This window comes from Doryrhamphus excisus, linkage group LG1 (assembly GCF_037039965.1).
Source record: "Doryrhamphus excisus strain RoL-2023G ecotype Guam linkage group LG1, RoL_Dexc_Guam_v1.1, whole genome shotgun sequence".
Classification (NCBI taxonomy): Eukaryota; Metazoa; Chordata; class Actinopteri; order Syngnathiformes; family Syngnathidae; genus Doryrhamphus; species Doryrhamphus excisus.
The window spans coordinates 15,917,749-15,940,802 of record NC_136357.1 but is presented as its reverse complement, the minus strand read 5'-3'; the positions used below and the strand labels follow the sequence as shown (position 1 = coordinate 15,940,802).

At 44.5% G+C, this 23,054-nt stretch overlaps 5 protein-coding genes and 3 non-coding genes across 16 annotated transcripts; 6 read left to right on the top strand and 2 right to left on the bottom strand.

The window, feature by feature from the left end:
- The first annotated feature begins 230 nt into the window (after positions 1 to 230).
- fcsk (fucose kinase) lies at positions 231 to 8,528 on the top strand. 4 transcript variants are annotated; one of them, XM_058075867.2, is made up of 24 exons: positions 231 to 365; positions 483 to 598; positions 760 to 911; positions 989 to 1,039; positions 1,751 to 1,876; positions 1,959 to 2,031; positions 2,144 to 2,241; positions 2,320 to 2,400; positions 2,490 to 2,609; positions 2,671 to 2,842; positions 2,900 to 3,006; positions 3,069 to 3,170; positions 3,256 to 3,429; positions 5,079 to 5,152; positions 5,242 to 5,597; positions 5,660 to 5,894; positions 5,974 to 6,140; positions 6,249 to 6,476; positions 6,560 to 6,703; positions 6,769 to 6,888; positions 6,950 to 7,137; positions 7,226 to 7,325; positions 8,008 to 8,231; positions 8,304 to 8,528. In XM_058075867.2, the coding sequence occupies exons 2-24, from the start codon at positions 517 to 519 to the stop codon at positions 8,373 to 8,375; spliced, it is 3,246 nt and encodes a 1,081-aa protein (XP_057931850.2). In that variant the 5' UTR covers positions 231 to 365; positions 483 to 516; the 3' UTR covers positions 8,376 to 8,528. The 4 variants fall into 4 exon arrangements, with proteins under 4 accessions (XP_057931850.2, XP_057931851.2, XP_078647462.1 ...); XM_058075868.2 differs by having other exon boundaries at positions 231 to 371; XM_078791336.1 differs by having other exon boundaries at positions 236 to 365; positions 480 to 598.
- Positions 7,777 to 10,148, bottom strand: commd9 (COMM domain containing 9). 2 transcript variants are annotated; one of them, XM_078791337.1, is made up of 6 exons: positions 10,045 to 10,148; positions 9,493 to 9,609; positions 9,101 to 9,240; positions 8,991 to 9,020; positions 8,821 to 8,924; positions 7,777 to 8,746 (listed from the first exon to the last, which is right to left on the bottom strand). In XM_078791337.1, the coding sequence occupies exons 1-6, from the start codon at positions 10,141 to 10,143 to the stop codon at positions 8,598 to 8,600; spliced, it is 639 nt and encodes a 212-aa protein (XP_078647463.1). In that variant the 5' UTR covers positions 10,144 to 10,148; the 3' UTR covers positions 7,777 to 8,597. The 2 variants fall into 2 exon arrangements, with proteins under 2 accessions (XP_078647463.1, XP_057931858.2); XM_058075875.2 differs by having other exon boundaries at positions 7,779 to 8,746; positions 8,991 to 9,025.
- A 252-nt stretch (positions 10,149 to 10,400) lies between these two features.
- On the top strand, positions 10,401 to 13,537 carry LOC131131289 (small ribosomal subunit protein eS17). Its single transcript, XM_058075879.2, has 5 exons — positions 10,401 to 10,510; positions 11,058 to 11,209; positions 11,423 to 11,528; positions 13,195 to 13,260; positions 13,426 to 13,537. Exons 1-5 carry the CDS (start codon positions 10,508 to 10,510, stop codon positions 13,501 to 13,503), a joined length of 405 nt encoding a protein of 134 aa, XP_057931862.1. The 5' UTR covers positions 10,401 to 10,507; the 3' UTR covers positions 13,504 to 13,537.
- On the top strand, positions 11,242 to 11,369 carry LOC131131738 (small nucleolar RNA SNORA71). Its single transcript, XR_009130242.2, has one exon. It is a non-coding gene; the product is annotated as a small nucleolar RNA SNORA71 (small nucleolar RNA).
- lg1h15orf40 (linkage group 1 C15orf40 homolog) lies at positions 12,642 to 14,965 on the bottom strand. The gene is made up of 4 exons (XM_058075876.2): positions 14,746 to 14,965; positions 14,443 to 14,566; positions 14,250 to 14,377; positions 12,642 to 14,174 (listed from the first exon to the last, which is right to left on the bottom strand). The coding sequence occupies exons 1-4, from the start codon at positions 14,827 to 14,829 to the stop codon at positions 14,085 to 14,087; spliced, it is 426 nt and encodes a 141-aa protein (XP_057931859.2). The 5' UTR covers positions 14,830 to 14,965; the 3' UTR covers positions 12,642 to 14,084.
- Positions 12,783 to 12,910, top strand: LOC131131750 (small nucleolar RNA SNORA71). The gene has a single exon (XR_009130254.2). It is a non-coding gene; the product is annotated as a small nucleolar RNA SNORA71 (small nucleolar RNA).
- On the top strand, positions 13,280 to 13,406 carry LOC144901067 (small nucleolar RNA SNORA71). The gene has a single exon (XR_013629254.1). It is a non-coding gene; the product is annotated as a small nucleolar RNA SNORA71 (small nucleolar RNA).
- glsl (glutaminase like) lies at positions 14,222 to 22,850 on the top strand. Of its 5 annotated transcripts, none has more exons than XM_058075874.2 (22): positions 14,229 to 14,606; positions 16,622 to 16,737; positions 16,889 to 16,989; positions 17,214 to 17,260; positions 17,815 to 17,911; positions 17,993 to 18,125; positions 18,194 to 18,260; positions 18,323 to 18,435; positions 19,988 to 20,117; positions 20,191 to 20,252; positions 20,330 to 20,493; positions 20,566 to 20,624; positions 20,699 to 20,743; positions 20,798 to 20,856; positions 20,936 to 21,002; positions 21,096 to 21,146; positions 21,297 to 21,473; positions 21,684 to 21,815; positions 21,881 to 21,973; positions 22,049 to 22,110; positions 22,174 to 22,314; positions 22,433 to 22,558. In XM_058075874.2, the coding sequence occupies exons 2-22, from the start codon at positions 16,685 to 16,687 to the stop codon at positions 22,509 to 22,511; spliced, it is 1,932 nt and encodes a 643-aa protein (XP_057931857.2). In that variant the 5' UTR covers positions 14,229 to 14,606; positions 16,622 to 16,684; the 3' UTR covers positions 22,512 to 22,558. The 5 variants fall into 5 exon arrangements, with proteins under 5 accessions (XP_057931855.2, XP_057931854.2, XP_057931853.2 ...); XM_058075873.2 differs by having other exon boundaries at positions 17,815 to 17,935; XM_058075872.2 differs by having other exon boundaries at positions 14,222 to 14,606; positions 16,667 to 16,737; positions 17,815 to 17,935; positions 21,684 to 21,973; positions 22,433 to 22,850.
- The last annotated feature ends 204 nt before the right edge of the window (positions 22,851 to 23,054 follow it).

Here is a 23,054-nt window from a genome sequence, read left to right as displayed (position 1 = left end):
TTTTCTTTGTTGCAGCAGTTTATATAATATTACAATACACCCAGAATACAGTAAGTGTTCTACATTGAATTGAAGTAATTTGACTTAGTCCGGACAAAATATAAATCAATTAACCCTTTTCAGAAATAAAAGTATCTTTAAAACAAAACCTATTTGGTCTTTAAGTCCTGTGGAGCGGTTTTGTCTTTTCCCAGGTAGTCACCGCCCGGTGGAGACGTGCTAACACCACAAACAAGCTCCACTGGAAGAAGTACGGAAGTCTGAGCAGTCCAAAATCACCAAGCGAGAGTTACAAAGGGACAAGAAGCCCCCAGGATTTTGTCGTCTTTTACCTGAAAGAGGGGACAACGACTAAATATGAAGAGGCAAATGTTGTATAGTATAATACTTTCAAATGTCAATTATAAAGTCTTAGCGCAATGGATGTGCTGTTCGGAATGAGCCATGCTAGCTTGCTAAGGGTTGTGGTTGGTTCGCAGCAGCTGCTAGCGGAGGTCTCGGCGCCTTCTTAGCTGAATGAAGAAGATGTCTGGCTTCACCTGGTCTGTGGTGGTCCTCACCTGTCAACACAAAGACAGCGTGTACGCCTTCCAGAGAGGTAAACTCACCTCTGTAGTGGCCTCTTAATACCTGCACATACACCAGGCTGCCTACCGGTGGCGCTATGACACCAACTTGCTTGAATCCTTAAAAAAATAAAAAGTTCAACATGTTCAGAAAACGTGATGCATACTAATATGAATAACTGTTTGTTGTCAGAGCTGGAGCTAAGGCAGCAGCGTGGTTCCTTGTGTCACAGTACCTTGGTTCTCACTGTGCAGGACCATCAAGAGCCCTTGGGCAGTGGGGGAGCGACGCTGAACGCCCTGCTGGTGGCGGCCGAACACCTGAGCAGCCGAGCAGGACACACTGTAGGAGCGACACGTTGTAGTTGTAGAATACTGCACTACTGTATGTCCATGTGATCCGACTCCACTTCCTCCTCCAGGTGGTGACAGCTGACGTGCTGGATGAATCTCACATCCTCATCCTCCACACTGTGAGTCCAAAAATGAAGGTCTTCTCTTTGACTGGAGCGCTCTGGTGTTCTTAAGAGCATTCTTAGAAGAGGCAATTTCGTAGCAGTCTTGGCATTAGCACGTGGCCTCTTGGTCTTCTTATATTACAACATTTGACAGGCAAATACGCAGTCTGAAACGAAACACGTATTTATTCTTAATAAAGGACTACTCATCATGAAATCAGCAGGCACCTAATCAGTCAGGCAGTAGCATAGACTGACATTTCATCTGAAAATTTTGACCTCCAAATTGCTATATACTGCATTTCGGTGTGCTAGTAGCCATTTCCACACAGTCCCAACTCTCTCAATATAACCAGAGGTCGTCTTGACCAAAAGCTGGTTGACCCAGCATTTCACCCACTTAGCTCTCAACACAAAAGCTATTCGGTGGCAACATAACGACAATCTCCATGTCATTTTGGGACCATAATCTGTTAGAAAAGATATGTAGAGATAAGTGTCTTCCGCCTTCCTTATTTTGTTGTTGTTGCATGTTTGTCACACTTGTTTGGAATCGCCGTTGCAGCTTCTGCACCAATTTTTTTTGAATCGGTGCACAATGGCAAAAATTTTGTTTTCTCACAGGCTGTGAAGTGAGCTTGCCGGCTGGTCGGATGGCATTCTTGGGCCAGATTTAGTCCACGGGCCACCAGTTGAATCACTATCCTACTAGTTCTCTCTGTCCAGGGTCGGGATTTTCCTTGGAGTTCATGCAGCCGAGCCTTCTCCTGGCTGCCGCTGGAGAAATCTGCTCAGAAGGTCCAGGCGCCGGTCTGCTGTCTGGACCTGCTGCTTGACTGCCTCACAAACCAGGTTCTGCTTGGTCCTGGTCTGGATTGTTACATTGCATAACTTGTGTGTCACACTGAGGCGACATTAACTCTTCTTTGGGCAGGTGTGTCCTGGTTCTCCTCCTGGCGTTTGGGTTTGCAGCACCGACATGATTCTCAGCATCCCCCCAGACTTTAGTGAGTGGACCACCACCACTGCTGCCGCATACACGCTCACCCTGAAAACCAGCAGGAGGCAGATACTGTAATCCCTATTATTACATTGCATATGTTTCAATGTGTGTGTTAGAGTTGTCCTGGGACAGCTTTTCTGGTGTCCGTGCTCTGGCGCTCCCTGGCAATGTGTCCTATGCTGTCAATCATGGGGTCTACTTGTGTGACCAGCAGGTAACACAAACATTTCTAGATGTGTGGTTCCTTCTGATAGATGATTTAAAGGCTGCATCAGCTTGTTTATGTCTTCAGGGTCACATCAGGGACATCATTTACAAGGGAAGCAAGGAGCAGATCCAGCAAGCAGTAATGCATGATGGAAACGTGCCTCTGGTGACAAGCTTCTCCTCACAACAACTTGCGTAACATCAGAGACACTTTTTAAAGACTGAGTGTGCGTGTATGTGTGTGTGAGAGATTAGGTGTCAGGTCCAGTCTTCTTCAGCAGAATGGTCGCAGAGAAACTTCTACAAGCTCACGTCACGCCTCCTCTGAACGGCTGCACCTACTTGGGCCTGGACTCGGGCGCTCCACCCCTCCAGGTAGTATCTCCTCTTGCTCGGTCTTCATATAGGTGGCTCATTTGCAGTGTTGGTTCTTCAGATCTCGCTCTTCCTGGACGTGTTGAAGTGTCTTTGCTCGGATCAGACTGAGGAGCAGTTTGTGGGCCAGAACAAGAAGGTCTGCACTTCTGCTGGCGAGCCACAGGGAGTGGCGTTGAGGAGCGGCAGGCTCGAGCTGTGGAGGATCCTGAGAGGGACGCCGCTCAGCATGGGTGAGCACGATCACGTGGTCACTTCTTTGAGGTCCTCATGTCTCGTCTTCCTGTCAGTGTACGTTCCAGGTGGTCGCTATGATTACATGTGTCTGTCCGGGAAACGACATGTCAACCGGCTGACCTGTGACTGGACACATGGACACGCCCTCTCCCACATCCAGGTGATCTACATGTCCGCCAATCAGGTCCTCGGCCTCTTAACTCTTTCTCCTCATCCTTTCAGTTGGACAGTAGCGTGAGCAAGGGAGGGCGAGTAATCAACAGTGTTTTGGAGGGAGATGTTGCCCTGGAGACAGGGGCAGTGGTGCAACACTGCCACCTGCAGGTGAGGAGGTCACACATTAATGGAATAAGCGAACATTACATAGATCAATTCATGTCTTGTCATATTTCACTCCTGATACCACCAGGGTCCTCTGCACATCCCGTCTGGTTGTTTATTATCAGGTCTTGAGGAGTCCACATCTGCTTGGATTAGACAACTGGTGCCAGTCAATGACATCATCATTCAGGGACATCGCATTGAACTCGGGGACTTGAAGTTGAAGGTCTACACAGTGATGGGAGGACTGGACGACCTGGAGGTACTAATCACACATGTCAATCACATGTCCTATTACGTTTCATCACCCCCTATCATGCCCCATTATGTCTCATCATATCCTATCATTTCCTTTTATCATTTCCTTTCCATCATGTCCCAATGTGTCCTATTATGTCTCATCTCGTCCCAACATTTCCTAGTTCTCTCAGGTTTTGTCATGTGCCATCACATCTCATTATGTCCTGCAAGTTCATATATTACGTGCGGAGTTCCCCAGGAGTCAATACTGGGGCCAAAATTGTTCAATTTGTACATCAATGATATCTCCAAAGTAACGAAAGACTTAAAGCTGGTATTATGTGCGGATGATACCACTGTTTTTTGTTCTGGAGGGAGTACAGACGAAATCATTAGAAAGGTCAGAGAAGAAATGGTCACACTAAAAAGATGGTTTGATGATAATAGATTGTCCTTGAACCTAAGTAAAACTAAAATCATGCTGTTTTATAACAGCAGAAAGGACACGCACCAGCAAATACAAATAGATGGTGTGGACATTGAAAGGGTGAACGAAAATACATTTCTGGGGATCACAATAGATGAAAATATGAGCTGGAAACCTCATATTACAAATATACAACATAAGGTGGCCAGAAATATTTCAGTATTGAACAAAGCAAAACTTGTTCTCAATCAGAAATCACTCCACACTCTTTATTGCTCTCTGGTTCTACCATATCTTACTTATTGTGTGGAAATATGGGCTAATAACTATAAAAGCAATCTTCACTCGCTAAATGTACTGCAAAAATGGTCAGTAAGGATAATTCATAATGCCGCCTACAGAGAACATACTAACTACTTATTTGTAAAATGACAAATACTTCAACTTGCTGATATAGTTCATCTTCAAACAGCTAAAATAACAGGCTAAAAACAACCAATTACCTAAAAATATCCTCCAAAACTTCTCTACAAGAGAGGAGAAATATGATCTCAGGGAAGAACTAAATTTGAAACACTTCTATGCTAGGACTACGTTAAAAAGCCATAGCATTTCAGTATGTGGAATCAAACTATGGAATGGATTGAGTAAGGACCTCAAACAATGCATAACGATGAGCCAATTCAAGAAACAATACAAGCAGTTGATGTTTGCTAAATACAAGGATGAAGAGTCTTGAACCAGTCATGATATGCTATATATGTCACTATATTGACACTTACTATGGTACCCATTATGTCATTGGATGCTCATATCACCTCATACTTCGGCACGAGGTGCATTATTAAAAAAACAAACAAAAAAAAAACCCAAAAAAAACCTTAAACTGTATTATGGAAAGCAGGAAGTGAACAAATGTAACAGTTACTGATTGTAAAAGTACCAGATGGAGGGGTAGGATTTAATAAGCTTTGCTTCTTCCTACTCCTACTCTGATGCATGTTCAAATGAAATAAAACCATTACCATTACCATTATGTCTCAGGTCCGCTCACTTCTAATATCCCATCATGTCTCAAGTCAACATGTTCTTTCATTTCCTATTTTGTCATACCAGATAATTTCCTACTATGTCCCACCACGTTTCAGCATGTCCTATTATGTCTCATGACATAATAAGATAGAGCTCCTTGCTTCTCCTGCATTTTGGACTGCACTGATCTTGGTCCTTGTTTTGCTTGTCAGCTGTGCTGCAATGATGATGATTCTTCCTTCCTCAACTTGAAATGGAGTGTTTTCTTCAACAGGACAAGCGTACAGTAGGACCTCGACCTTTGTTTCCCATGTAAAATGTATTGAGTGCCATCTAAAGCCAACACGCCCATAAAGTGATGTCATTTTGTCTCAGGCCAGAGGACTTGTGGTTCCCAGGAAACCCGTGCTCCCTCCTCGAGGCTCGCCTCTTCCCGGTTCTGCACCCTCGAGGAGGGCTTGTCGACATGGCGGGTGGCGTGGCCTGGCTCCTGGGCGGAGAGGGCTGCGTGCACAGGTGGAGGGAGGCGTGGAGGCTTTCATTGAAGGAGGTGCTGTCACTCACACACCAGGAGGCGGAGCTCCAGTGGAGGGAGCAATTGCTCTTCCTGGCGGGAAGGAGGCAGGTGACGGACGCCCTGACTAGTCGGAGTGACGCCTGCCTGCTGCCTTGCTTCAGGGCGGCCGTGCTGGGCGGGCAGCAGGGGGCGCTGCTGGACACGCTGGACAACAGTGAGTCATATGATGATGATGATGATGATGAAAGCGTTGTCATTCATGATAAAATCTGTCAGTTGCAGCAGGAAGAACTGAACAAGGCGCGGACGCAGGGGCCCAGCTGGGTGTGGCAGCTCGTTGCCTCTCCTGCATTGCTGATGTGCTGGTGTGCATGGCCGAAGATACAGCGGGGCTCAGGAGCGGGCCAGCAGCTAATAAGGCCTGGAGCTCCGCCTACTTCTTGCTGGAAAACGGTGATCTAAGGGGCGGCGTTAAGGCTCTGGCTGCACAGAGAGCTCAGTGGCTCAGCAGGTGCGCATCAGTAGCAGCGGTAGGTCTGCTGTAAATAATGGTGTTAAATAGCCATTGTGTGACGTGCCCCCCCCTACAGGCCGGATCTGCTGGTGCGGGCGGCACGTCACTATGAAGGTGCAGCCCAGGTGCTGCTGCGTCAGGCTGTGATGTCATCACAGAAGTTCATCTCCGTTGGCCAGAGTGAAGTCCCACCTATTGAGCTGTGGCACGAAGTGGAGTGTCCAGCCCGACTGGACCTTGCTGGTGAGCTCAATTGATTATTTACTTTTGAAGGAAGCTCCATAATCAGATCATAAAATAGTTGATCATCAGGGATGAAAGCCAAACACTGATAATCTGTTTGTGCTCCAGGCGGCTGGAGCGACACTCCCCCCATCGCTTTTGAGCATGGTGGCTCGGTGACCAATGTGGCCGTGAAGATTGATGGCAGGCGTCCAATTGGTGCCCGGGCACGTCGCATCAGAGAACCTCGCCTCCTGCTGGTCAGCCACACTGGGGGGCGGGACTCTGGTGTTTCCACTGAGACTGTGTGCACAAGCCTTGATGACCTGAAGGACTACTGTCAGCCGCATGCACCCGGTACACCTTTCACATATGTGCAGGAACACAATCGGCCAATCAGAACCAGACAGGTAATGTGATTGCCTTCCTTTGTGTGGCAGGAGCGCTGCTGAAGGCCGTGTGCGTGTGCAGCCGTCTGGTGTCGCTACCCTCCCAGCATCCTCTGGGGCATCAGCTGCTTCAGCGGTGGGGTGGAGGGGTGGAACTTCACAGCTGGTCAGAGCTGCCCACCGGTTCAGGACTTGGTGAGACCACGAGCACCATGAGGATGAGAGGCAGCAATTTAGCTGATGACTCATTCAACTTGTAGGTACCAGCAGCATCCTGGCAGGGGCACTGTTGGCCGCCATATACAGATGCACAGGTCAAACATATGACAGCGATGCACTCATCCATGGCGTCTTGCACCTGGAGCAAGTCCTCACTACAGGTAGGTTTGTGCATTTGCACACTTGTGCTTGTTCCATTTGATTCAACTTTGTCCTCTGGAGGCGGGGGCTGGCAGGACCAGGTGGGAGGTCTTGTAGGGGGACTGAAAGTCGGCCGGTCCAAACCCAATCTGCCACTTCATGTGCACGTTGAGAGTCTATGCCCCCCAGAAGACTTCCTGCTGTCTCTGGAGCAGCGGCTCCTGCTGGTGTACACTGGAAAAACTAGGCTGGCTCGCAACCTGCTGCAGGTACTGCACTCCCGACATGGACATGGAGCTGGAGATTGTCTACTGTAAAGTACACTAAAATGTCTGGCCTGTGTTTGTGTGAGTATAGGACGTGGTGCGCAGCTGGTACAGTCGTCTTCCTGCGATGGTCCACAACGCTCAGCAGCTGGTGTCCAACTCTGAGGAATGTGCCCAAGCTTGCTTAGATGGTGAGCAGTGTGTGTGTATTCTATATTGTCAAGAAACAGATTTGTGTGTGCATGCATGTCACCATGACTATACATCAGGGGTTTCAAACACGTGGCCCGCAGGCCAAATGTGGCCCGCAGAACACTAGTTTGAGGCCCCTGCATTGATATGAATGTTTAATGTTACTGTGGCCTGCGCAAGTTTGATATGGTATGGTATCATGTACCCAGAAAAAAATATTACGTTTGATTAATGTTCATGTTAAAAATTAAATAACTGTTAATAGTTATCCTCCCTATCCGTGTGGAAGTGGTAAGTTTTTGGCTATTAAAGTTTAAAGTAAATAAGTTTTTATTATTTGCCATTTTATTATTATTATATTTATTTATTTATTACTGATTTATTTTCTTTATTCTTGATTTGTTTATTTATTTTTCATATTATTTTGTGTAGAAAAATAAAAAGTAAGATATTTGAGAACAGTGGAATGTTTTATCAGAGCTTTTCTTGTAGAAAATCGGAACCAAAGCAAAGTTTTTTTTAATTTTTTTGTTTTTAATAAATGCCTTTTTGTTTTGTTTTTTTGGAAAACCTGATGCGGCCCAGTCTCACCCAGACCCGAGCTCCAGTGGCCCCCAAGTAAATTGAGTTTGAGACCCCTGCTATACAGTGTATCATAGATGTCACGCATGCTCCCGCTAGGTTCCTTGTCAAAACTGGGTTGCTGCTTGGACCGTTCATGGCACCACAAAAAGCTGATGGCGCCTGGCTGTGAACCGGCATCAGTTCGTGTCATGATGGACGCCCTGTGCCCGTTGGTCATAGGTCAGAGCCTGGTCGGCGCGGGGGGTGGCGGCTTCCTCTGCCTGTTGACCCGCCAGCCTAGACAACAGCAGGCAGTGCTTCGGGTCCTCAACAACACACCGGTAAGGACAAAAGCCAAGTCGTTACAATTGGAATTATAACATTTTTTAAATGCTTTGTTGCATGCTTCACAGGGTCTGGGAAACTTCAGTGTTCATACAGTGGAGCTGGACATGGATGGTATCACAGTACTAACATCCTCCTGAACACTCACACACATCTTGACACAGTGGGGCGAAGCCGTTATAGGCTGTTTTTTTTTGGTTTGTGGGCAGAGTTAAATATGACAATGTAATGTAGTAATTTTGTTATATAATTAGTAATGATATTGTAATAATAATAAATGTGACAATACTGTGGTTATTTTGCATTAGTCAACATAAGGCTGGACCATGGTGATGATGTAACCACCTAGGGTGGCCAGTCTCTCAATAAGCTTTCATTTGCCAGCGACCACAGACAGTTGGTCCCGTATACGTCCTAGTCCATCCAGCATGGTGTCCACGGTCTCTCTGCTCAGCTCCACTGTTTCCACGGTAACAGACTGACTTCCCCCGGAAGAACACGGATTCTCTGTCTGTGAAACAGCACACCAAATCATGAAGCATGCGTCGTTCACATGACCAAAGTGGAGGGGACATTTGCAGACACCTTGAACTGGACCAGGCAGGTCGGGATGCACATGCGGCTGACAGAATCCGAGCTTGTTACCATGTCGACCCTCCAGTCCAGTTGTTTGAGCTGAGGGAGTGAGACTATACACACACATGTTCAATTGAAGTGCACAACAGTTCATGATGATGATGACAAAGCCAACTCACTCTGATTGCTGACAGCTTCTGTTTTCCATGCTGCACTGAAACGCATTACATAGACATGTGTGACATCACTTCAGGTCAAAAGAAAAGAAGAGGAGCCTGAGGGCGCTGACCTGTTCTCCAGAAGGATCTTTGTAAGCAGGTTCTTCAGGCTGGAGTGGAATGACTCAGGGAAAAGATGGAGGATCTGTTCGGGGGAGCTCAGGTTGTGGAAGACCACGTGTTGTGAGAGGATGTGGAGGGACTGGACCAACTGGATGACAGACACACACACACACTGACTATATAACATTCACTTTTGCATCTCACAGCAACTATGGTGCATTCAAGGGCTGCTGAACAGTTAAAAGTGGTCCATGTAAAGTATCTGCAATGTCACTTATTTAATTACTGGCTACCAATATATGGAGAAAGATTTTTCTGCCAAAACTATTTGCCGGCTGTGAATGTGTGTATGTGAAGGATCCACTGTACATGTGCGTGAAAGTTGCAGATGTCTAATCACCTGTGCAGCCTGAGCTTCAGGAATGGAGAGTGTGTTGGCTGTGCTCTGAGTCAGTGGGCGATTAAGACCTCGATGACTTGCCATACAAACATCCTTTACGGCATCTTTGGAAGGGGCCTAAACACATACACACAGTAGTTTGTTTTTAACATTAATATTTTGTTACATTGCTGACAGCATGATAATTCCATGTTACTATGCTAATATGTTCAATTACTCTTCCTAGATGAGCTGATAATGGAGAGAGAGCCTTAATGAACACATTTGACAAGATTAGGCCTGACAGGTTAATACAATGCAAAGACACTCGTTCGCCAGTATAAACAATATTTCAGGGACATAATTGAAAACAATAATAATTAGATAATAATTACTTGAAAATTGATCAAAATCTAAATCCAACTTTACAGCTTGTGTACAGTGTTATAGCCTGTTTCACGGCTACTAGAGGGCTAATCACGTGAACGAAACACAGAAAACAGTGGCACAAAACAACCTCCAAGCATTGTGCATTAAGAAATATAGTAGTTTCATTTTAAGTCATAACAATACCTTAAGAAGAAGCTGCAAGTTGTCGAAATGTTCGCTTGCTAGCGTGGCAGCCATGTTGGTAGTCACATGACAACTTGACGGTTGTTTGGGGGGATTCATTTCCGCTCGACAGACCACGGTTGCACAATACTGCTCTCTTTAGACGTTTTAGTGTCATAACACGGTTGAGCCACATCTTCGGGTAAAGTGCCAGCAATAACAGTTACATTCCAAATTCTCTGCGGAATATTTGTACTAACTCTGTATTATCTGTATCTGTATGTGTTTTGATTGTAGGTATGTTAATTTTGTTGATTTAAACTTTAAACGTAAAACATACAGTAATTTATATATACATTTGTCATTACGACCTCCAACCGAAAGATGGCGAAAAACAAATGGCTCGCCCTTGCCCCAAGTTCCGCCTGAGCATTAAAACTTCCACCGGAAATGCACTGGTCCTCTTTTACCAGGCCGAGCCAACATGGTGGGTATTTCTAGACGTGCTTTTCAAAGCTATCCGACTTAATCCTGCCATCATACAGGGTCATAACACCCGGTTTTATCAATGGTGGTAGCGTTAGAATTTACTTGACTCAGTCTTTGCTGTATTGGCGGAAGATGACGTCCCCTAAGTTTGTAATGTATGACATTGTTTAGGTCAGTCGCCGCTAATGGAGGCGAAGTGACAGTCAATGAACTGCTGCGTTTAATGTGTTTGTAGTTTGACGTAATGAAATTCAAGTGAACAACACGCACGCTTACATTAAGAGCATGTGTGTATTTCCAATGAATTACCAGGACGTATTATTTGAGGATAAACTGAAGATGAGCTAGCAGCTAATGCTAGCTAGCTAATACCACAGCCCACTGGCGGATGAGTGGGGCTGCTTATGAAAACGTGTTTACTCTTATTGAAATTCGTAAATGTGTACAATTGAACTGCTGCATCTTTTGAAAACTCATTCATTATCATGGTTTTATGTAGTCTCCAAACATAACATGGATGTAATTTGGGTTTTGTTTGTCTGTAGGGACGTGTCAGGACCAAGACGGTGAAAAAGGCCGCAAGGGTCATCATCGAGAAATATTATACACGACTGGGAAATGACTTTCATGCCAACAAGAGGGTGTGTGAGGAGATCGCCATTATTCCCAGCAAGAAGCTCCGCAACAAGATAGCCGGGTGAGTTTCATGAGTTTATATGCGTGGTGCCACCCTGTATCGAAAATGATCATGGCATCTTTGTTGTCAGGTCATTGATACTACAGGAAGATCAAGTTGAGAGCCTTTCCCGTGTTTGGAGGAATTATTACTTCCTATCAGACCCTGATGCTCTCAGACACTTGCCCTAAAATATTTGAATAAAACGCTGACATGTACAATCAATCCTTGCAGCTATGTCACACATCTGATGAAGCGCATCCAGAGAGGCCCCGTCAGAGGAATCTCCATCAAACTGCAGGAGGAGGAGCGAGAGAGGAGGGACAACTATGTTCCTGAGGTCAGTGAATGCATCATCTTGTGCTGATAATGGCAGCCTGTTGCTGCTTAAACACCTGCAAAATGGGTGGATCAGCGCCGCACTGGTATATCAGGCATTTATTTACACCGCTGATACCGCTGTAGAATCGATGTGTGCAACACATTGATTAGTTCATCCCAATAACAAGGACGAAGGGTGCTAACAAGCAAAATTCTCAGTTTCATGACAATAATTGAATAATTCTCATGAAGAAACTAAATGTCTTGTGGGCACTAGCCCTGGCCATATGTATGCATGTTTGTTTTTTGTCCACTGACCCTAAACAGGCAGGAAGAGGATTCACTCTGTGCATTGGTTTCAGCACCTTGGAGCATTTGTTCCAAAAGAGTGAGGCCTTTTTTTCCTGTCATGGCAAGCCATTAGCCATGACAGTCCACAAGCAGCACATGCTTGAGGCCTTGCTTTGATTCATTGTGTACGAGGTGGCAGGAGGGCGACATGTTGGTTGGTCAAAACACAGCTAATGGTGAGAGGGCCAGGAGAAATGTAAACAAATAAATAAAAATGTAAAAAATCGGAAATAGTGGTAGAATCCACAGTAAATTGTGGCAGAAAATGCACTAAGAGCGGCGGCGCATTTGTTGTAAAAAATCGGAAATAGTGGTAGAATCCACAGTAAATTGTGGCAGAAAATGCACTGCTAATAGCGGCAGTGCATTTGTTTGCATTTTGGTAGTTTCAGTCTCCTTGTTTAGCCAGCCAGCATCACTAAAGCCAGAATGATGATGCTGGAACATAACGAGCCCTCAGTCTCTGCGTAGTGTGGTGTGCACCAAAAAAAAAAACTTGTAGGGTTGTCCTGATCCGATCAGCATCTGAATTGGGTGCTGCGCCGCTGTATTTTGAAGATCGGATAGTATTATCTACAGAAGTCGTTCCCTCACTAGGCCTGGACTGCTGTTATTGTGCGGGGATCTCGCAAGGGAAGTGCCACCACAAAATCACAACACACATTGATGTATGACCATGTCAAATTCTATCTGGCAGCTCTGAGATTATTCAGGTGTCACTTATATGTAGTGTGTGGGAAGCCATTGTTTTCAAACTGCTTTGTCAAAAGAAATCTTTAATGATTAAAAACAAGGTAACCATAAAGCAACATGCAAACCTCTTAAGGGTTTGCTCCATTAGCAGTAGTGACTGTCATTACTACTCAGGCACTTCCATGTTCTTATATTCCCAAACTGGGGCATGTTGGTGTTGCCCGTCCATTCCTGTATCGAAAGTGATCATGGTGTGCACATCGCCAGGTCATCGATTTTACAGGAAGATCAAGTGGAGAGCTTTTCCCGTGTTTGGAGGAATTGTTGCTTCCTATCAGACCCTGATGCTCTCAGACACTTGTCCTAAAATGTTTGAATGAAGCGGAAATATACCAGCGTTCCCCGTGTCTATAGGACCACCACTTCCTTCCTGTTTGACCCTGGAGCTTGCAGACTTGGTAGCTCATTAATAAATGCACATCAATAGCAATAAACATACCAAGGGGTGTCTTGTTGTGTGTGTTTGGGGGGGGAGGGAGCAAACCTCATATCACTTTGGCAATAATACAATATTTTATAGGTCAGAAAAGTGGAAAAAGCATAATAGGTCCCCTTTAACAAAGTGCTGTTTGTGCCTGTAGGTGTCAGCTTTGGATCAGGAGCTGATTGAAGTTGATCCTGACACCAAGGAGATGCTCAAGCTGCTGGTGAGTCTAACATCACATTTCCTGTATCGAAAATGATCATGGCGTGTTGCGTCGCCAGGTCATTGATAGGACAGGAAGAGAAAGTCGCCAGCCTTTCCCGTGTCTGCAGGACTCTACCATTTCCTGTTTGATCTAACACTCGCTCATGTTTGTTTGTGCCACCAGGACTTTGGCGGTCTGTCCAATCTGCAGGTGACTCAGCAAACGGTCGGCATGAACTTCAAGCAGCCTCGAGGAGTTTAAATATTCTTCTAATAAAAGCCCTGTGGAAACACAACATATGTTTGGACTTTTTTTCTTCGACAACTTTCATGTTAAACGTTTGACCGCACTCACTGCTGTTGGAATAATTCATTGAATGACGATTGTGGCTAATGGAACATTTCATTCTGTGAAATGCAAACATTCCCTTGTCTTCGCAGTGTTCACAATTTCAAAGACTACGTTCAGAGGACAGAGTCAACACTTACAAGAAGGGTATAGGAGAACGTAAATGGGAGTGTGTACTGTAACCAGTGTTTAATTAGTTGTAGTTAGTGGTAATTAGTTGACTGTTGGGAATATGACTATGATCAGAAGGTAGGTAAGACTCGAGGAGAGAGGAAAAATGACCTGGATACACAAATCTGAGTTTGCTTTTGTTAGTGTATTGATATTTACAAGCATAAACCCCAAAATATAACAAGAAAATACAAGGCATACAGTGACAATTACAGTTCGAAGTTTAAGTGCTCAAGGTGGTACCTGATTGAATGGCCATTCAGTTAGAAGAGAACATACAAATTATTTATTTAGCAGTAATTACTACAATAGTCACACTGGCGTTATCCTAACGCCTTTTTGAGCCGCAACAGAATTTCCTCCGGGCCGAGGGTAGAGTCCACGCAGATCACTTTGTCTCGCGATCTGGAACCCTGAGGCAGGAGGTGGTCATACATGTTAAGTTTTGTATGTGTTAACGTCAATGTAGTGAAATAACTTCTAGGTACCTTCTCGAGAGAAACACGACTCTTCTTCACATCCAGAACCTCTGCCATGTAACGCAACAGCTCGGCGTTGGCCTCCCCGTCTATAGGTGGCGCTGCGATGGCCACACCCACCGCCTCTGTGGAAACATCTGCAGAACATATCCATTATATTATGACGTCGTGATGTTACATATTACATGTGACGGGATATGACCTGTGACGTTGTTGTGTTTGGACCCAGGCTTCACATGCACTGTTATGTTAACAGCCCCACTCGTGTTAAGGACCACTGGACCTTGTTCATGTGTGGGGTTCTCGCCAGCGAGATGACCTTTGACCTGCACGACACAGCACCACGATGACGTCACAACCGCTGAAGTAGGATACACCAATCTAATAATTGTCATCTGTATTTCATGTTTCTTAAAGACGCAACGAATGCAGTGTTGCTCCTCAGAAATATTAATGTATTTGTTAGTTTATTAACGAGATAATCAGCATAATTGTCACAACTCACCTTTCTTTGGGGCATGTTTGTGGAGGAGAACGTGAGTCGAACGCTGTTACACTTGAGTCTCCATACAAACGATCGATTAAACATGGAAACAAAACACCCGAATGACAATTAGCATGTCATTTAACATCTACACAAGTTGAAATTGATCGGTCATTTTTGGCTCCCACGTAAACAAGCAAATAACGCATATAGCATCAATAGCTTCTTCTTCTTCTTTGGTTTTCAATGGCGGTTGGTGTGCATTACCGCCACCTTCTGGTAAAGAGTGTGGCTCAAGACGCTTAACCCTTAGATGCCCAAGTGGGTCAAAAATGACCTGGTCAGGTTGTTTTCTTGAAATATCTTCGTAATGAATTTTTTTTCATTATTTCATATTCCAGGTATTCCTAAAAAAGCATGTTTTTCATATCATGCCATTCACATTTTTAACTTACCTTTTATAAATTTTAAGAAATTATTGTTTTTGCGTTACTACCCCAACCTTCCATAAGCTTCCATTTTCTATGGAATCCAATAGGAACTTTTGATTCTTATCAACTTTGGCTGTCAGGAATAAATTAACTGTAGACCACACAGATTATATCCAAAGTGGCAAAATGGCAAAATTGACATAAAAACGCATTGATTCTAGTATGGGTCATTTTTGACCCACTTATGGAAGAGTGTATGGTCCAGTCACTTGTGCATCTAAGGGTTAAACCCCCCCCAAAAAAGAAAACAAATTTAAAAAATAAAACAAAAAAATCACAACATAATACTAACAGTGGCAACATCTACGTAAATCCTTTCATCTAAACCTGTTTTCCTCATGAACTTCTATATTTCCCTAAGCCGTAGATGGCTTGGAATCAAGCCCCCGATTATCCTCAAATTTAACATTTTCTTTTACCAATTTATTTTTCATTTTTTCTCTTTCATTATTATATTTCCGACAATGAATTAATAAATGCTCTACATTCTCTATTTCATTACAATCAGTTGTAGGGAGCTATTTAGATATTTATGTCCAAACCTCATTCTAGTAATAATATCTTCTTCTTTCCTATTTCTGCAAGTTTCCCTTCATATTCCTGTACTGTACTCCCCACAGAATTCCTCAAGGAACATGGTCGAATGCCTTCTGCAAGGCCACAAAACTCATGTAGACTGGTTCAGCAAACTCCCACGCATTCTCAGGGACCCTGCCGAGAATGTAGAGTTGGTAGTTTCCAGGGCATATTAAACTGTCCTGATTTCTGATTGGATGAGCCAAAGGGGCTGGAGATGGCTTTTTAGGTTGCTACTAGTATTTTGTAGTTTTGTAATAATAGTTTCAAGGTGGCGTTGTTGATAGTCAAGTGCATTTAAACTATTATTACTTTGAATCCAAATGTGGTACCTTTATTTGTGCGATTACTGCTATATACTAGCTGAATACAAATGTAAATAATGGAAAGTTATATTTTGATTGATGTAAGAAATGCACTGTAATGTTTCATATATTTGCCCAAATTAAAAATATATATATATATACATAGTACCATCACAACATAACATGATACATGTACTTCATTAGGTAGATCATTGTAAAGCTATTAATAAATGTGGTCCACAATACGGGTCAACTTAAGTCTATTTTCCAAACAGTAGGCGTTGACTTGGACCTGTGACTTTAATGATTCTTTAGATAACAAAAAATATCTGTCTTCAATGTCCTAAAAGTACAAGTTGTTTTTGTGCAAATACTGTTTAATATAATCAATACAATAAAATGTAAGTTCATGTCAAACATATTGGTTATTTTAAAGTGTGTGTGTGTGTGTGCGTGCGTGCGTGCATGTTGAACTGGGAGTGTCTTGTCTCCTCCATGCTTGTCATTCATTACGCAAAAAAAAAGTGCAGACTGCAGGAATACAAACCCGAGCTGTCTACACAACAACAGCTTCAACAAAGTGGAGTCATGGAGAAGAGTCCAAATGCGGAGACGCACACGGAGGACACGGCCTGCATGTGGTGAGACATCTACTTTTGTTGTCCTTTGTGTCTTTAAGCCTTTTACCACATATGTACTCTGTTTTCAGGATATGAGGTAGGACGTGGCAATAACATAAAGACCACACACATACACATAAATGGAGTTGACACATGCTGTGTTGTGTTGTAGTTTACAGAGAAGTTCCTCTCTCAGACGTAAATGGAGGAAACGTTATGGAGGTCTGGATGGAAACAAACTTCTAGAACCTGAACAAGACTTACACACCACAGGTATGTGCATGCATGAATGTGTGTGTGTGTGTGTGTTTGGACCCTACAATTAGCGGAGAATGAAGCAGTTACAGTGGGTGGAGTCTGTTTCTAAATCTGAATCACCGCTAAGCTGCTGATTGGCTGCAGGAATGTATGCTCCTGCCGCATCACATACTCTTGCCCGTATATTCTATGTGTGTGTTATTTTCATTTCATTGTTGTTGTTTTTTTGTTTTCTGCAGAAGAGGCACATAAGAAGGATGACAAGCTGAATAGCGCTAACAACCAGGTGGACCTGTCTCAACACATACACGCACGTTAGCGTGATCAAAGCATAACTTCACTGCACTTTTAAACATGATTGTTTGCTATGCTTTGGTCCAAAATACCACAAGCATTCATTCATTCATTCATTTTCTACCGCTTATCCTCACAAGGGTTGCGGGGGTGCTGGAGCCTATCCCAGCTGTCTTTGGGCGAGAGGCGGGGTACACCGTGGACTGGTGGCCAGCCAATCACAGGGCACATATAGACAAACAACCATTCACACTCACATTCATACCTATGGACAATTTGGAGTCACTAATGATGTTTTTGGAATGTGGGAGGAAACCGGAGTACCCGGAGAAAACCCACGCATGCACACGGAGAACATGCAAACTCCACACAGAGATGACCGAGGGCCGAATTGAACCTGCATGCTAACCACTCGACCACCATGCCGCCACCACAAGCATTCTCTCACTGTTATTTTATTCACTTATATTCAATATCATTAGTATTTATTTACACAATGCTATGCTAACAGTAGTATGCTTAAGTGGTGTTGTTGTCGTTTCCAAGCTTACAGCACCACAGCCAGCTTCCCGGATTCTGATCCAGAACCAACTTCAGAGTCCAGTCCAGAAGCCCGTCAGTCTGGTCAGTCCCGGAGCTGCAGGTGCGTCTGGAGCGCCATGTCCAGGTAAAAAGACCACCAGGTTGTGAAGACTCTGGTTAAGACATTTTGGTATCCCGGTAGTGGTTCCAGTGTCTGCCAGGGGTGTCTGCCAGAAGCCCCTCCCCCCTCAAGCTGTTGTCCAACCAGAGGACAGGTGCCCGCAGGCGGCCCAATCCTGGTGCCCTCCCCAGCAGACGCCAGCCAAACGCAAGGCGTAAGTTCTCTTATCGATGACTTGAACTTCCAACAGAACTGCTCTGACTGATGAGTGTGTGGTTTCAGCGCCGCTGACGTTCTCTTCGACACATTCGCCTGCGATGGAAGAATCAACACCAATCATTTCTTTGAGGTACAGTCACGTGACCCCTATCTGTCTGCTAGAACATCATCTTCATCATCATCATCTGTCAGGCTGTCTGGGGTTCTGGTCTTCACCGATCCGACTCGCGGCTCCAGGACTGCTTGTCCCTTCTCAGGAAGCTTCAGGACGCTGATGCTTGTGTTGACAGAAGCACCTTTCACAGGTATGCTTCCTGTAAACCAGGGGTCTCAAACTCAATTTACTTGGGGGCCACTGGAGCTAGGGTCTGGGCGAGACTGGGCTGCATCAGGTTTTCAAAAAAAAACCCCAAAAAACGCATTTATTAAAAACGGAAAAATTAATAAACTTTGCTTTGGTTTCGATTTTCTACAAGAAAAGCTGTTCTCAAATGTCTTACTTTTTATTTTTCTACACAAAATAAGATGAAAAATAAATAAACAAATCAAGAATAAAGAAAATCAATCAATCAGTAATAAATAAAGAAATATAATAATAATAATAATAAAATGGCAAATAATAAAAACTTAAGAAACCACATATAGTTGGTGGGTAGACAAATTATTTTTTTCAGATTAAAATGAACAAAGCATTATTAGAGCCCTGTAGACATGACAAAACACGACTATAGTCACATTTATACTTTTTATATTCAACATTTTTTTATATTCTTTTATATTTACAACATATTGCACAACTGCAGGGTCTTGAGACACATGCTAACTCGCAAACTAGAGAGCTAGCGACCTAAATGGTAGCCTCTAAGTTATTTACTTTAAACTTAAATAGCCAAAAACTTACCACTTCCACACGGATAGGGAGGATAACTATTAACAGTTATTTAACCTTTAACATGAACATTAATCAAACATAATAATTTTTTCTGGGTACATGATACCATACAGCATCCATATCAAACTTGCACGGGCCGCACTAACATTAAACTTTCATATCAAGGCGGGGGCCTCAAACTAGTGTCCTGCGTGCCACATTTGGCCCACGGGCCACGTGTTTGAGCCCCCTGTCGTAAACTTTCTGTCCACTTCCTGTGGACATCCACTATACTCCCTGAATACTCCCAATGTATGTACTTGCTGTACACAATATCCACTTCCTGTCTATGTCCATTTCCTATGTAGTCCATGACCTCTGCAATTCCTGTCTATTTCTTGTCTACTTCAATAAATGTCTTTGTGTCTATACTTACTGTGCACACTCGCCATACTTCATGTAAACTTCCTGTCTACTTCCTGTACAATTTCTGGCCACTTTTTCTCTACTTCCTGTCCACTTCTCATACAAATCGTCAACACTCTAAATCCTCAATACACACCCAGTCTACTTCCTACTGTAGTCTACTGTATGCTATGTCCACTTCCTGTCCATGCTTTGTCTACTTCATGTATGTACACTTACACTACACTTCCTGTCCCCTTTCTGTATATTCCCTTTACACTTCCTGTCTATTTCTTCTCCACTAAAAAACAATTGTCCATTTCCTGTCGACTTTTACTTCCTGAACAGTCCCTGTATACTTCCTATCCTCTTCTGCTACAATTCCTATACACTTCCTGTCTAGTACAATACATGTCCACTTCTTATTTCAGTTTACTTCCTTTACAATTCCAGTCTACTTCTTGCTTCTTTTCCACTTCCTGTACATGTCATCTATCTTCATATCAACTTCCTATGTGCTCCCTGCACATTCAGTTTACTTCCTCTATCATCCTTTTGTGTGTATGCGTGTGTGTGTGCAGGTGTGTGACAGGTGTGGTTTCTCTCCTGATGAAAGCGCTCCAGGGAAGACTGGTGATTCCAGACTTTTCCAGCTTCACTGAGGAAACTCAGAAGTTGTTTTCGCGATGTCGACAGCTGTCGTGTATTCAGGTCACTTACACACTCGGGGGGGCAGCGCAGCGCAGCGCAGAGCATGAAGTCAAAGATTGTTGATTGTTTTCAGGACAAAGACAACATGGACACTGTCAAATGGGGCGTGTCCATGTGCACGGTGGATGGTCAGAGGTAACACACACACACACATGCTCACATGCATGTCACGTGACTTCAGTGTTCATTTTGTGTGCACGTGTGTGTGTCAGATTGTCGCTCGGCGACTGGGCGACATCCCTTCCACTGGGCGAACTGTCATGGCCGCTGGTGTACGGTGTAGCGGTGGAGCTGCTGGGCTCCCAGCTGGTCCACAGGTACGTGGGCATGGGGCCGTATTCCTTGCGGGAATCTCCCTTCTCGCTCAGCAAAGCAGGTGAGGATGCACCTGAACGGCATTTTAACATTGCTCCATGTGAACCTCTGATGACCTATAACCTCACATCAGGAACCCCTCACAGTCCGCTCACGGAGACCGGCGCCATCGTCACTGCTTCCTTGCTGCAGGTACCTAAACTCCGCCCACATGCTTTCATGCACGCCATTATTCCAACTTCAGTGTGATGTCACTTCATGTGCAGCTGCCGGGGCGTCTGTGCGCTGATGAAGAGGAGAAGTACGACGTGGTGAGTTGACTGACTGATAGACTGGCTGACTGACTGACTGACGGCTGATTACAGGTGCTGAACATCATCCAGAGGTTGTGTAACAAAGAATATGCCGGCATCAACTGCACCAGGTGCGTACAGGCCAACGCTCAAGTAACAAAAAACTGTATTGAAACTGGCTGAGACAGCATGTGTGTGTTTGATGTCCAGTTTGCAGAGTAGTAAGAACACCAAAGCGCAGCTTCACGCACTTGGCTTCTACCTGCAGGAGAAGCAGGTAAGCATCCTGTAGGCACCATGAAGACGGCCATGGTTTATGACCGCCATTATGCTAACAATCATGGCCGGCATATCTTGTCCTGTGTGTCAGTGCTTGCCAGAGAAGACAGACGTCAACGCCGCCTTGGACCTGCTGTTGCAGGTAGGATGTCGGATAGTCAAAAAACAATTTATCAACCATAAATGCTGAAATTAATGATTTGGAGTGCATGAGAAAGTGGAAAGGAAAACATAGCGCTATATGAACCACATAGTGTTTAATTGAATACAGTATTTCCTGTTATGTTGGCAGTGTTCCTCCACGGAGGTGACATGCGAGTCGGGTGCGGCCATGGCAGCGTCGCTGGCTAACGGCGGCCTCTGCCCGCTCTCAGGAGACCAGGTTTTGTCACCAACGACCACCCGGAGCGTTCTGTCTGTGATGCAGGTGGCCGGGATGAAGGACTACTCCGCTGACTTCCTCTATAAGGTCTCGCCTCCGGTGGTCAAAGGGAGTGTTTTGGTTATCAGCGAGCAGTGCTACTCGACACAGTACATTAGCGTTGTGTAAAATGTGAACGTTCAAAAGTATGATTCTCAATAGCATCACAAAACAAAGAAAAAATGAAGTGAAAATAATAATAGTGTGTCTATAATAGCATATTAGTGACTTAATGCTAATGTTTGCATGTTTTTGCAGGTGTCCATACCAGCCGTGTCCAGCAGGCATGGCGGCCTGCTCGCCATCATTCCAGGCGTCCTTGGTCTGATGGCATTCTCTCCAGAGTTGGACTCCTATGGAAACCCATGGAGGGCGGTCCACTTCTGCCAGGTGGTGATCACACGTTCATTCCAGACACTTTGTACTTTCTTTGAGCTTTTACCGTGTGCCCACAGGAGCTGGTGTCCACCTTTCAGCTCCATGCCTTTGACATCAGGACGCCTTTCCGGCAGGTTCTGGCCTACAGGCAATGGAAAACAGAATCTGAGGTGAGTGCTGTGTCTCCTGTGTGATCCCAGACTAGCCCATGAGGTCCTTAAAGACATCCATTGGTGTTCATGAAGGGTTACCACATCATCAACGTCATGTTGGCCGCCTTCAAAGGAGATGTTCGGGCGCTGCGACGGTAAATTTTAGCTTCTCTGTACTTCATCTTCACACTGTCAACTCCTTCCTGTGCTTCTTTCAGCTACTTCCTGTCTGGAGTGGACGTCAACGCTGTCGACTACGATGGCAGGTCAGCGCTGCACTTGGCTGCTGCTGAAGGTCACACAGAGGTCATCCGCTTCCTATTGGAGAACACAGGAGCCAATCCCACCCTCAAGGACAGGTGAACACTAATGTTGCCTCTGAGACTATTGGTGAAAACTAGTATAACACGACACCTTTACCGAAACAACAAGTTGCACTCAGTGAGATGAGTGTGACGCAGTACCGTTTGCCACCAGGTGGGGGAGCTCACCTCTACAAGAGGCAAGAAGACACAACCGAGAGGGGGCGGTCCAGCTGCTGCAAGCAACCATGTGATGCTTCCAGTAAAATAATATCAAGTCGTTGGGATCAACAGAAAACAACATATTCCGTGTAACTGTCAATTTGAACCTTCTACGTAGTCATCAGCAGGGGGCAGTGTCATACAAGGAACAAGACATTAACACGTGTATTTGGGGTTTTAGACAAGCACATTGTCCGGTTGCCATGACATCTTTTTTTTTAAGAGCACGTCACTGAAGGAAAAGATTGAATTAGTCTGTGCGTCAACAACAAAGTGTGTTTGTGTTGTCTGCAATCTAATTAGGAGTAAACAGGATTTGAAATCAACGTCTTGTTGATTTTCTCTTGAGACGTGTGTGAGCAGAATCATACCGGAAGTTATAAAAACATTTCACAATAAAGGCACAAACATTTCATCACACGGAACGACTGATTCTTGAGTCTAACGTCACGATTAGAACACGAGCGCCACTTCAAACTACCTCGCATCAGTAAAATAAAGTTACTATTTCAGGTTATTTCAGGCTATTTCACCAATGCTAGTTTTATAATGAAGATCTGTAGCGGAAGTGTTAT